Source organism: Egretta garzetta, unplaced genomic scaffold (assembly GCF_000687185.1).
Source record: "Egretta garzetta isolate BGI_Z169 unplaced genomic scaffold, ASM68718v1 scaffold417, whole genome shotgun sequence".
NCBI lineage: Eukaryota > Metazoa > Chordata > Aves > Pelecaniformes > Ardeidae > Egretta > Egretta garzetta.
The window spans coordinates 1,410,556-1,423,321 of record NW_009260227.1 but is presented as its reverse complement, the minus strand read 5'-3'; the positions used below and the strand labels follow the sequence as shown (position 1 = coordinate 1,423,321).

Here is a 12,766-nt window from a genome sequence, read left to right as displayed (position 1 = left end):
TGGGGCAGAGCCCTTACAGCGCTTGGCAAGGGGCTGGGGAGGGGGAATTTTGGAGGTGGGAGCGGTTTTGGGCTACAAGACCCAAGTGAGGGTCCCTGGCAGGTTGTAACGCTGCCACATCCGCTTGGACCCAGCCCTACCCCCGCAGCAGGTCGTGGTCTGATGTAGTGCAAGGAGAGAGGAGGATTTGGAGGTGGCCACTGGCCAAGCGCTCTCTTGGCTTGGCGCAAAGCAGGAATTATCTATAGAAACTGGAAGGAATGGGGTGTTTGACGCAAGGATTAATTCCCTGCCCTTGGGAACCGCCGGGGATCTGCGCTGTGCTACACGGGTCAGGTAAACAACCTATCTTGCGGGGAGGCCAGATGGCAGCAGCGCTGCTGTTACAGGGGCAGAGGGGAAGAAATGAAACCAGGAAAAGAAAATCATGCTGCGAGCCTCTGAGATGTTTGCACGGAGTATTATCCACGCGCTTCCAGGTTCGTTACTCGCCCGCTCCCACGCTGGAGCTGGTGGGGACAGTGTCCTGTGCCCGTGGGGCTTTGGAAGGGGGGTTCTGCTGGGAAGGGTCCCCCCAGGCAGGAGCAGAGCTTCTCGCAGTGCTGACGGTGAGCCCCGGGGTTGCAGAGGGCAGCGGGCTCTGCCCTCGCGCTGGCAGGGGAGCGGGCATATGCTGCTGCAGCTCCCGGGCAGGGGGATGCCTGGCAGCCAGCTCCTCACAGCCCAGCGCTGTAATCTCCTTGCTTTTAGGGAATTTTAAGTGACCTACTTGCAGCAGGAGTTGTGTAATAGGCTGGTGAATGTATATAAAAAGGCTGAAGGTTTCACCAAGGCTCAGGTTGGTTTGTATAGAAGGAGTCGTCCTTGTCCAGCCGCTGACGACCTGTGCAGAGCCCCCGGCCTTCACCAGCATTTTCTTTTCCTTCCAGAGTCGCCTCCCGGGCATCAAGGTGAAATACCTGCTGGTGGTGTGGCTGGGCATCTTCGTGGGCAGCTGGGTGGCGTACATGCATTACTCGTCCTACTCCGAGCTCTGCCGCGGCCACGTCTGCCGGATGATAATCGTGAGTGGTGGCCAGTAGCCCCCGCGGCCACGCTGGTCCCGGTTTGGGGTGCTGGGGTGAGCAGGGCTGCGGGACCCTGATTTCCACTCCTCCAAACCCCGTGCGGTGCTTTGCAGCCGGGCAGGCAGTGCTGGGGCAGCATCCTGCACGAGAGCTGGGCCCTCCTGGCAGCTGCTTCCCCGGCACCATCCCCGGCATCACGCGGAGCTCGGAGCGGGAGAGGTGACCTTATCCTGCCAGGGCGACGGCGAAACAATTTAATGAGATGTCGGAGGGAAGCAGGGCAGGGCAAGCCAGGCAGACGTGGGCAGATTAATGTCTGTGGAGATGAAGTAGAGCCAGAGAAAAAAAGGGGAGCAGCCAGCCTGTGGGCACCTCTCTGTAACTGCTGATGTGCCCTACAGCAATCACCAGCCCGCACGGAGAGCAGACCCCTCGCGGGAGCTTGGGCTTGGTGTGTTTTGCCCCTGCCTGGGGTTTGCAGTGGGGCGCAGCCTGCTCCCCACAGCACCCCCGGGGCTGGCAGCCAAGTGGGGCCCCCCCCAGGACTGCTGTGTGTGCCCCATGGCAGGGGAGCAGGTCGCCCTCCCAGCCCAGGCGAGGAGGGGGATGCCAGGCTCTGGCTGAAAACGCCTCGTTCATCAATCCTTCAGCAGAGAAGGGAGGCAGGAATTGCCATAACAACAGTGACGATCGTTTAATTTGATTTTCTGCATGACTCTGACCATGGGGTCTCGGGAGCTAATTCTCTGAGCTTGGGGTTTGAGATGCTGTGTCTGGCCACGTCCCCTGTGAGCAGGACTAAGGGTTAATTCCCATCCACGTTGCGGGGGGGAAAAAAGGGGGGAAAAGATGCAGTGAATTTCTGCAGCTCCTGTTTCCAGCCCTGAGGCTGTTGTACCCTCCCTGGGAAGCTGCAGAGCTGCAGCCTCTCCTGCCCAGGGATGCCTCCGGCTCCCAACCCAGCCGCCCGCTTGCGGATGAGAGCCACTGTCTGTCCCTGCCCCCGTCCCCGCCACCGCCTGGACCAGGGCCAGCCCATCTCACAGCAGGGGCTGCTGCTCTGCTGAGCAGCCTGAGCCTGTGCATCCTCATCCTCGCCCAGTTCCACGCTGCCCTCTCCTCCAGCCCTGGAAGCTCCCCTAACCCCCTGGACTTGCAGCAGGAGCACCCAGGAGCAAATCCCCTGTGGTCTCTCCAGCAGCACGGGGGTCCCTGCCAGCCCAGCCCCACCTTGCCCGAAGCTCAGAGCCACCCCAAAGGGCCAAGGCTCAGCCCCAGGCGTGCCTACACACTCCTCTCCCCACATCTCCCCCATTAAAGTCCTTGTGCTGGGGCCGGTAGAAATCTTTGGGTCTTGGAGCAGAGAAGATTTTGGGCTGGGATTTCTTGGGAAGACAGGGAGCGGGGAGTTTGGGGGTGAACTCTGAGCAACCGGCACTACATCTCCCTGATGAAACTCTGAGCACAAGGTGCTCCCCTCCCTCCCGAAACCCCTGAACTGGCCGAATTGGCTGCTGGGATGCAGATGGCACGGCATGGCCGGGGTCCCCCGTGGCTGGTGGCACCTCGCAGGCTGCCAAACGCAAGGCCAAAGTGATGTTGGGGTGGTGAGCCCAAGCAGCCCCTCTGTGCTCGAGAACCTCAAAGTCCCAGGAAAGAAAGAAGTTGTTGGCAATTGGAGACCCTGTTCTTGCCTCCAGGCAGCCCGTGTGGCTTTGCAGTCAGATGTGCCTCTTTTAAGGGTTTTTTTTTCCTCTTATAAAGAGACTTGCATGAACTTGGGAAACGGGCTCACCGGGGACGCAATGACATTGATGATGCTGTCCGGTACATGCAGTAGATTGAAAAACCAAAGTGCTGGCCCTAGCCCTGCTGCAGGGATGGGGGGTGAGGAGTTTGGGCATGGCAGGTGATGGGCACGGGGCTGGTGGCTGCATGGGGGCTGGGGGGGGGGCTCGCATGCCCCAGCTCATGTGCTTGGGGTGCCCCAACTCAAAAGGTGTGGGACCGAGCCTGGATCCGTTGGACTTCTTCGGGTCAATGGCGAGCTGCCCCCGCTGAGCTCCTCTCTCTGCCTTCCCCTCCCCAGTGTGACCAGTACAAGAAAGGAATCATTTCTGGCTCCACGTGCAAGGACCTGTGTGAGGAGCGCAGCCTCCTCTTCCAGCACTGCCTCTCCTCCTCTCCCACCCAGCAGGTAGGGCTCTGCCCTCCGGGGAAACGACGGCACAGCAGGGGATGGGTGCGAGCATCAAACCTGGGAAATGTCCTCCTCCACCCACCTGCACGTCTGCTCCTCACCCCATCCCTGGCACCCAGCCCAAACCCAACCAGAAACCAGTTCTCTGCACTTGCTGTTGTTTTCCTCCTGTCTCTGCTCTGTCCCCTCTCCTTCGCTGTAGGTTTATGGTGGGCTCTGGAGGGAGAGGGAGGTGATCATCAAATGCGGCATCGAAGAAGCCTTGAGGGCAGACAGCCACCCAGACTCTGTGCCCAGGAGGGACATGGTCCTCTTTGACAAACCGACACGAGGGACATCGATGGATGAGTTCAAAGAAATGCTCCTCAACTTCCTCAAGGTCAGTATGGAGGGTCCCTCTGGGATCTTGCGGGCCTGGGCTGCCACTTGTGATCCAGCAAGACTAAATGTGCCTTTCCTTCCCCTTAAATGGGAGCCCACGCTCTCCCATCAGTTGGTGGGCACTGGGCAGGGCTCCTTACCATATACTGGAGAGCAAGGACCGGGTTAGCCCAAAACCCCTCTCTTCTCACACAGAATTTCTTATTTGCAAGATTTTAACAGCAGCAACCCTGGAGGCCGCTGTGCCGTGGCTGTGGGTGCCTCTGTGCTGGGCAGAGCGTGTCTGCAAGCCCTGGCAGCACTGGTGCCGCTGCAGCCGTGACCCCTTGGGCAGGGCTGTGCTGGGACGGCAGCGCTGCCGGGCCTTTGCTCTCAGACACTTGCTCCCACCTGGGTCTAGAGCAGCCCCGAGGCTGGTAAAATTCTGCTGGAGCTGAATCCATCCAACCATACACAATGGTACGGCACCAAAGTTCCTGGCGTGCGGTGGCCGTTTCCTCCTCTCCCAAGCTCAGTTCTTTGCTTCCCCAGTTTAGTTTCGCGATCCTGAGCCCGAACACAGAGAGCTGCAAGGGTCTGATGCCACTTCTTGTTCTGTTTGCAGTCCAACCTGGGAGATCAGCCTTCTCTCGCCGCCTTGGTGAGCCGGATCATCGCCATGGCAGATGTGAACCGGGATGGGAAAGTGTCTTTAGCAGAGGCCAAATCCATCTGGGCACTACTTCAGCTCAATGAGTTTCTCCTCATGCTCTCCTTGCACGAGAAAGAGCACACTGCCAAGCTGCTGGGGCACTGCGGGGACCTCTACGTCACTGAGAAGATCCCCCACACCTCCCTCTACGGAGTGGATGTCCCCCCCTTCCTCCAGTCGCTGCTGCCTTCAGTCGTCCACCAAATCATCCACCAGTGGTTTGCACCAGCGTGGCCCCGGCGGGCAAAGATCGCCATCGGCCTTCTGGAGTTCGTGGAGGAGATATTCCACGGGACCTACGGGAACTTCTACATCTGCGAGACCAGCTTTAAGAACGTGGGCTACAATGACAAATACGACTTCAAAATGGTCAACCTGAGGAAGGTGGCAACGGAGATGACAATCAGAGGTTTCCTCAAAGGACGTCACTGTGAGCAGAACGTGGACTGCACCTACGGGAAGGACTGTATGGCGACGTGCGACAAACTCATGAAGCAGTGCAAAAGCGAGATGGTGCAGCCCAACCTGGCGAAGGTCTGCGGGTTGCTGCAGGACTACTTGCTGTACGGGGCGCCGCTGGAGCTGAAAGAAGAGCTGCAGAAACAGCTCCGAACTTGCATGACCCTCAGTGGCCTGGCCAGCCAGATGGAAGTGCACCACTCCCTCGTGCTGAACAACCTCAAGACCTTGCTCTGGAAGAAGATTTCAAACACCAAATACTCCTAACGGGGGAAGCACGGCCCTGGAGTTTAGAATCTGCAATTTTGGAGTAAAGTCCAAGGGTTGAAGGCCTGTTTCTCCATCGTCTCCCCCAGAGGAAAAATACACCCTACACGGGGAGTTCAGCACAGCTGCAGCCACTTCTCCTTCATGGAAAACCAAGCATCATGACTTCCACCACCCAGCAGGATCATCGATACAGTCGGCAAGAGCACGCTGCGGAGCTGGGACACCGGGAGCCGGGCTGAACAGGTCCTGGGGGAAGAAGATGGCACGGAAAGTGGTAAGGAAGCAGAGCCCAGCTGGACGCATCTCACTGTTTCTTGATGAACAGGAAAGCAGTGCAGAGAGCTGAGAATGAATCATTCATGCTGTACTTGTCACATCTTCTTTTGATGAACGTCTCTGATGTAAATAAATAGCTTTTACGTGAATCACACCAGTACATCAATAGTGAAACAGCAGCCTTTTAAGTACCAGCTTGCTTGTGATCTAAAGAGGAGAGAAAGGTAGATTTCCCTATTCAAAAGTCTCTCTTAAGTGTCTGAGTCATCCGCCATCGGATCCAGCTGTAACTTAGGAAGCAGATAAGCTGTCTTTTCCACAGTGGAGAATCCTGGCAATCCTTTCATTCCGTTTTTAAGTGCCTGACCCCAGACAGTGATGTGATGGCTTGCGTGAGGTTCCCACCCAGCTGCAGTTGGAAATTGGCAGCACAGGCCATTCCCTGTCGGATCGGCTTTGGAAGCATCTAAAGCCAAGAATAGCTTAAAGGAAAAGGGCTACAACGCGATCAATCCTGACCCGTTACCGCCTGTGCTCCGTGTGTTACTTCCCACAATACTCAGTGCAGGGATAAGCCAACCTCTTGGTTTAATTCTCCTAAAACTAAGCTGGGCTTGCAGTGCAAGAGGTTAAAGATTAATAGCAGAATAATCCTGTGCTTCTCCCATTATTAAAATGAATTTCCAGGCAAGCTTTCCGCAGGTTTCAAGAAGTTTGTTTGGCTGTGTAGATACTACCAGGTCTCTAACTGCGGTCGGTTGCCTTTAAATGCTCGGTGATAACAACCTTTTACAACTACAGGCAGAGAGGAGTTTACATAAACTACCCCGAGCTTGCTCTGCTCCCAGCACAATCCCATGCCTGCTATGCCGTCGCTCTTGCCAACGATCGCTTAGCGAAGTGGAACGTATATCTGAAGTATAACCCCCCCCCCAATAACGTCTGATGCTATACATAGCCTGCAAAGGCAATCGGTAATGTCACGGCTGCAAACTTATGAGCCCATTGGAGGAGAGAGATCAGTGTTTCCCTCCGTCAGTTCTACAGGGCCATCATTACCTCTGTTATTTATGGAGGAAATGTTTACAGTGTCAACAGTGCTCTCGGTCTAGCAGGGAGCCAGCACAGCTCCCCGCCTACAGAGGAGTCGGGTGCCTGATGTAATTCTCCTGTGGTAAGGCTGAGTGTTTGTTCCTCAGCCCGTTGGGGTCACCCTGCCTTCGGTATGAGTGCTGCAAAGGTGGTCCTGGTCCTGCTCTGGGCGCTGTGCTGGCGTCTGGGCCTGTGGCCAAGGGCGAAGGTGAGGCCTGGAATTCGGTAATGAGGCTCCACGCAGCCCCCCCAGCTCCTCGGCTGTTGTCCTGCACTCCCATGGCAAACAGCTCCACTGACAAATTAATTTTCTTCTGCTATTAGAAGGAACCCTACAACCCTGCCAAATCCTCTCCTGATTTTCAGGAAAGCCGTTTTTCACCCTCTGTTCTGCATTTGAAATCTACTCCTAAATTTTGCCCAGATAAGCAGCGTTCCCACTATGCTTAATCCCCACTGCTCCCTTGCCCCAAAGCAGTGTTAGATAAAGCACCAGGTAAGCACCTAGAAAAGAGGTGGAAAACAACCATGTTACTTGCTTATCCCCTTAACCTAAAATACCAGAATCTCTTGAAGCATTTATGACGAACTTGAAGGAGAGACAGCCCCTGTACTTCACAGAAGTACCCAAGACAGCTCTATTCCGAGACAGACCCTTCCGACAAGGGCTGCCACGTCACCGTGTCACCGATCTGCACGCCCCAGTAGCAGCAGGGGACGCTTCAGGAATCACTCTGGACTCACACCCCAAAAGCACCCAGTTCTGTTCCTCACTAATAAAAAGCCCAAGTGTTTTCAGACACGTGCTAACTAGCTACGCTACACTACAGGAGACAAATGACTAAAGGTAAAGCTGTTTTACATTCGTAATGCCTTCCCCAGATTTCCCACGTTAGCCGGAAAAAAAAGAGGACGAGCCAGAATCCTGCAAGACTGACAGTCTGATCTCACCAGAACGCGCTGCTTTAGCGGCGTAGTAGATCGGTGCTACAAGGGGAGGGAGGTAAGCAGCAGGATTTCTACCCTTCGTTGTTTAAAGTAAAAAACCATCCCAGGTCTCATATCCACAAATAAAAGTCTTAAATCCTAAAATGGTTAAAAATTAATATTACTTGGGGCGCTACAAATACACAAGCATAATCATTTCAGGCTTATTGTAGGCGGCATCTTTATTTAGTGTGGGGTTTTTTTTTTTAAATCCTTCTTAACCAGGTAGAGAAAACAAGGAGTGAAAGAGCAATGCTTTAGGATTTGGCTGTGAAAACAGCGTATGAGCCGGGAGAAGATTACAACTCTTAAGGCAATTCAACAGGAACACAGCAAAAGCAGAAAGGACACTTGGAGCAGAACTGTAATTTCTTTTTTAAACTGACATCTGTGTACACAGGTTGCCACAAACATTCAGAACCTCAAGCAGCACCGTGTGCACTTTCACTGGCCATAGCGTGCTTGAACCCACGTGTAAAAAAAAGATGAACTTTTAGCAATCTTCAGATGCAGACACAGCTGTAGCCAGGTTGTCTAGAAATTCTAAAACTCAAGGCATGATCTGCAAATAAAAAAAGGCCCAGGACATTAAGACAACTTCAATACAGCCGGCACAAGTTAGCAGCAAGTGTCAATACTAAGCAGCTGAGGAATCCATTCCATCCAGCCCCTGCTGTTCGCTGTGGCACAGTATCTGAGCCGAGGCGCTGCGGCGAGTCAGGATGGAGATTTGCTTTTCGTTTCAGAGGCAACATTTCCAGCTCATTGACAAATTACATCAGGCTTGTCTTAGGACTGTCCAAAGGTTTTCCGCATCCCAGAGGAAATAAAAAAGCTTCATAAAATGAAACCAAATGTTAGGGAAGTCATTAGCTGGGCTCGGTTATCACGATTCACAGGGAAACTTCAGAAAGCCATTTACTTCAGTCCAGAACCACAGGAACACCTTAACTCGCACCGGCCGTATTCACTGCAGTCAGTGGAAGCCGAGTGCCTGCAAACTTGTGTGGATCAGGACCTAAAGCAGCAACAGAAGGCGGACAGCACTAATAAACTAGGACTAATTTAGGAGAGGTTCTTTGCCACTAGATCAGAAAGGCTTTGGGAAAAAAAAAAAATCTTCTGGCTAGGCGCAGTGCACGCTGGCAAGCCTGCAGAAGGGGTAATTTAACAGCACGATAGCTGGAGCCTGCTCTTGGTTACTCTTTTCACTAAAAATCAAAGGTGACTTTGCCAACCTCAATGCAGAGGCAAGCTATTAATAGTGCAGAGAAAGAAAAGCTGGGCTTATTCCAGCGTTCAAAGCCATGACATGAACCAGTTCTAAATGGCAAAGGGCTAAGTTAATGTGCAGAAAGATTTTTAATTTCTCTCAAAACCACTTTAATACAAAATATTAATCTTTTTCACAGCTGAAAGCCAGGCAGTTCTTTCACTAAAGCAATATTCATAGCCTGGGATTGCTGCTCAGTCTTGGGAAGATGGTCAGCAGCAAATGCTATTAGGAAAATTTTAATAGCTAGCCTATGCCTCACACAGTAAAGTTCTGAAGAGAGACTCATTAGGTACTCACTACCCCTACAGCACCCTTGATGTGAGTAAAGTCTGAAGTAAAAACTCAAATATGTATTTCAGGGTTAAAAGAAGTCAGGAAGTTCAAATGGAAGAGTCACATCTTAAGGCATGCCTCTTTGCATAACCATATCCCCAACAACCTTATTAGCATTCTTTTCCAAAGCCACTGCTGGTAGGCAGTGACTTTTCCCAATTAAATGGCTCATTTTGCAGCCAGCAGCTACCCGCTTGGTTAATGACACCTTTGGCCCTCATAATGCCCATTTAATGAGGACATTTTCCACCATTTAGCACTGCCAGATTTTGTCAAGCTATTAGTCACTGCAAAACCTCTCAGAGTTTCACAATACTATCTGTGTGTAGGCACAGCTTCTCTCACCGCTTGCTTGAATAACAGCAGCACAGCAGAGGCTCGTGTGTGCCACATTGCCCAAAAGGACAGGGACACACAGAACTATTAGGACACACTGATACCTGTGCTCCCTAGCAGCTTGCTGCCTTGCAGGTCAAGTTCCTTTGCCACCACGCTAGCACATAAACACAGCAGAAACCAACTCGAAAGTCACATTGGGCTCAATTAGATTTTTGCTTTTTGTCTGCTGCGTTACCAGCTAGAATACGATGCACAATGAAGATGCTTTGCCCCGCTCGTCTTGGGAAACAGGGAAAAGCATCCCACTGCTGCACGTACTGAAAGTTAGTTTAGAAGGACTTTAAAAAGACTTCAGGTTTTAGGATTAATTTTTTGCTTGGATTACTGAAATCGATCGCCTTTTCTTCATTATGCTTAAGACATTTTTTCAGTAGCGTTTTGTGACAGACTGCAGCAGTACCACAGCCTGTTTTGATAATCTCAGGCACTCTTAATATATGTAAAAGTGTAAGCTCTCAAGTGCCTTGTTCTGACTGACAGCTGCCCTTAAAAGGATGCACTCTGGGAGCTGAGAAAGGCAGCTTGAGGAAGTGAAATAAATTAATCAGAAGCAGCACTTAAAATTACTGCACTAGCAGAATAGAGGATTGTGAAAGCGCTCCACCTGAAGTAGAGGTTTGTCAACAAAAAAAGATGAAAAAATACTGAATTTTAAGTTCTTTCTGCAAGTATGCACTAGTAGCATTTTAAGTTTTTTTCTTTATTTGTCCACATCCCGCAAAAAGTCAGAAGGACAAGCTGTACTGACCCAAGCACCTCTACCCGGACACTGACTGCTTTGGTAACACACTGAAGTTTAGTACATTTCCAAGAAATGACATCATACCTACCTTCAACATTTGAAGCAAGTTCTGGAACTCAGCCCTGTTCTCAAAGGTAACTGTAAGAAGGAAAAGATTTTCAGTTTGGGTTTTTTGTGGGAAGGAGCGTTGGGTTTTGGTTCCTCCCCACCCCTCCCTCCCCCCGCCCAAAGCAAGCAGGGTTACAAAGCTGCATTTCAGAAGACTGCTGACTGCACCTTCTGGTCAAACTTACTCAGCAACCTTGGAAGTCAAGATGTTGTTGGCTGAGCATTTTATTAGTATTGGGAACAGGATGCAATTTTCTCCATCTCCTAAATCCACACCCAACCGTTTCTAGATCATGCCAATACTTTGGAAATAACAAGGTCAACTGCCTGTTTCCCCCATCTCCTCCACTCCCAGGTGCACCAACCCCTGCAAAACTCAAGCGGTGCCCTTTCACAGGCAGAACAGGCAGCAAGCAAGGATATCTTGCAGTCCACAAGGGATTGTCAAAGGCAAAAATAGAATTCAAGAACAGAGCTGTCACTTCTATTTGTCCTTCCAAAAAATAAGGAAGGACCTTGCCCTGATACAGTTAAAAATGGCATCATTTTAACTGCTCTTCAAAGGAATTTTGCTCCATCTTCCACTGATTCTCTAGAGACAGAGGTACGCGTGGAAACAACATCAAGCTACTAATCTCTGAGCAGTTACACGTTTCAGGCACAAGAAGCCCCTTCGTCTCTGCCCCCTAATGATATTAACATGTCAGGAGAGCAAACCTCCAAAAGACTCAGCATTATTACCCTGTCCCTCCACAGCTGTCCACCCTTCATGACTTAAGACTAACATTCAAGAAAAAAAAAAAAGAGAAAGCAAGAAGTAATTGTCAGGTTGCTCATCATTCCTGAGTGCTCACGGGTCTTGGAGCACTAGCAAGGATGTAGCCTTTTCCTCTCTGCCACCTAATGACACAGACATGGCACTACAGCCACATCTGCAACACGAGCTGGGGCATGGAGCTGTTCAACAGGGGAACCTGCATCCACTACTGCTCACCTCAGGTCTTTGAGGAGACCTCCTGAGTCTGCCATGTCACACGGCTTTCCCTGAAAAAGAAGTGGAAAATATATACAGGATTTATTTTATATATTTAGACACGCTTCAAAGCCTTGTTATATGGTTAGTGTTTCACTGACAACAGAAATTTGGAAGGCCCAGTAAGAGAGGGAAGCTAAAGAAATAAATGAATAGTGCAGGCCTATTTTTACTTTCGGACTGGGATAGGATCAGGGCTGCCAGCATCTGAGTCCCAGGACGTGCTCCCAGTGATGTCACCAACTTGCCACGTGGCTTTAGACACATCACTTCAAGTCACTCTTCTGTAATACAAGTCTACATACCAACAGGATCCTACTGTTTTCAAGGCTAAATCACTGGAAAGTCACACACAGCTTTTCTGCTGTACATCCACTACAGGTCAAACAGAAGACCTTTCTATTCTAGTACATACAGATCTCACATTTAAGGCAATTAAAAAAAAATAGGAAAAGCTTAGTTTCTTGAGGGTCTCCTATTAACCATCCCACTTACAAATAATGTCAGGCTATCAATCACTCTGAGTGCTCACGGGTTTCAGAACAAACGAGCGTAGAACATAGCCTGTCTCTTTCTGCCACATAATGACACAAAGATGCCACAACAGCCACCTTTGCAACGCTGTGGCAGGTTAGAAAAAAACCCCACAAAGGCTGAAAGAGGTAATAGTTACCAGTAGTTGTAAGAACAAGTTTGTATCACCTACTCAGAAAGCAGTATTACAAAGGTATTTGGTGCACGTGTTACTAAATGTAACACACCACTGAGAGTTAAAAAGATGGCTGAAGCTTACTTGGACAGCCGTTGCGTTAAGCACCATTTACCCTTCATTTTCCAAGACGTGCAATCTTTTTCACTTCACTTTTTGTCGTCTGCCAGGCTGAAGAAAGACAAAAAAAAAAAAAGAAAGTGTGAAGAATGCAGTTAATAACAAACAAGTGTTTAGCCGACTGGGTAACAACCACCTTTGTGAACTGCACCACTTAACAGAAAATCAGAAAATAAAAGCATAATAAGAAGTTTGACGAATAGATTCACTTTAGTTACTGAAATCTTTAAAAACATTTTCCTCAAAACCTTTAAAGGTGGCAGCCCTCAATTTTCTCCCCTCCTTCGATGGAAGCACAGCCGTATTTACCTTAATCATAGTACTTCCCCACACATCAGTTTGTTAATACAGCCGAGCTGCCCTGAGCACAGCAGCGCCAGCAGCACACAGAGCCCCGCACAGGGCCCAGGGGAGCACATTCTGTGCGCCTGAGACCCAGAAACTTGGGGAAGGGGAGCTGGCAAGTCTGGGGACTAAAGCCCCATTTTCCTGGGGGTCACCCAGGCGGGCAAGAGCAGCCCCTCACACGCAGGCAGCCCGCCCAGCCGGACACAGGAACCACCCCTACCTCCAGCCACACCTTCTTCTTCCTCCTCCTCCTCCTCCCCGCCCCGCGCAGGGGG

General features: G+C 50.9%; 1 protein-coding gene, 1 long non-coding RNA gene and 2 other non-coding genes across 4 annotated transcripts in view; 1 reads left to right on the top strand and 3 right to left on the bottom strand.

Moving 5' to 3' along the window:
- DIPK1B (divergent protein kinase domain 1B) overlaps nucleotides 1-5,310 on the top strand; it is a 23,492-nt gene extending 18,182 nt beyond the window's left edge. Inside the window, exons 2-5 of the mRNA XM_009642286.2 lie at nucleotides 930-1,064; nucleotides 3,157-3,264; nucleotides 3,470-3,646; nucleotides 4,253-5,310. Of these exons, the coding sequence (XP_009640581.1) occupies nucleotides 930-1,064; nucleotides 3,157-3,264; nucleotides 3,470-3,646; nucleotides 4,253-5,065 (1,233 nt within the window). The 3' untranslated portion in view covers nucleotides 5,066-5,310. The remainder of the gene's footprint in view (nucleotides 1-929; nucleotides 1,065-3,156; nucleotides 3,265-3,469; nucleotides 3,647-4,252) is intronic.
- A 2,278-nt stretch (nucleotides 5,311-7,588) lies between these two features.
- LOC118452644 lies at nucleotides 7,589-12,750 on the bottom strand. The gene is made up of 5 exons (XR_004842437.1): nucleotides 12,712-12,750; nucleotides 12,108-12,194; nucleotides 11,276-11,325; nucleotides 10,262-10,311; nucleotides 7,589-7,985 (listed from the first exon to the last, which is right to left on the bottom strand). It is a non-coding gene; the product is annotated as an uncharacterized LOC118452644 (long non-coding RNA).
- Nucleotides 11,102-11,235, bottom strand: LOC118452648. The gene has a single exon (XR_004842447.1). It is a non-coding gene; the product is annotated as a small nucleolar RNA SNORA17 (small nucleolar RNA).
- LOC118452653 lies at nucleotides 11,814-11,945 on the bottom strand. The gene has a single exon (XR_004842452.1). It is a non-coding gene; the product is annotated as a small nucleolar RNA SNORA17 (small nucleolar RNA).
- Nucleotides 12,751-12,766: the final 16 nt, after the last annotated feature.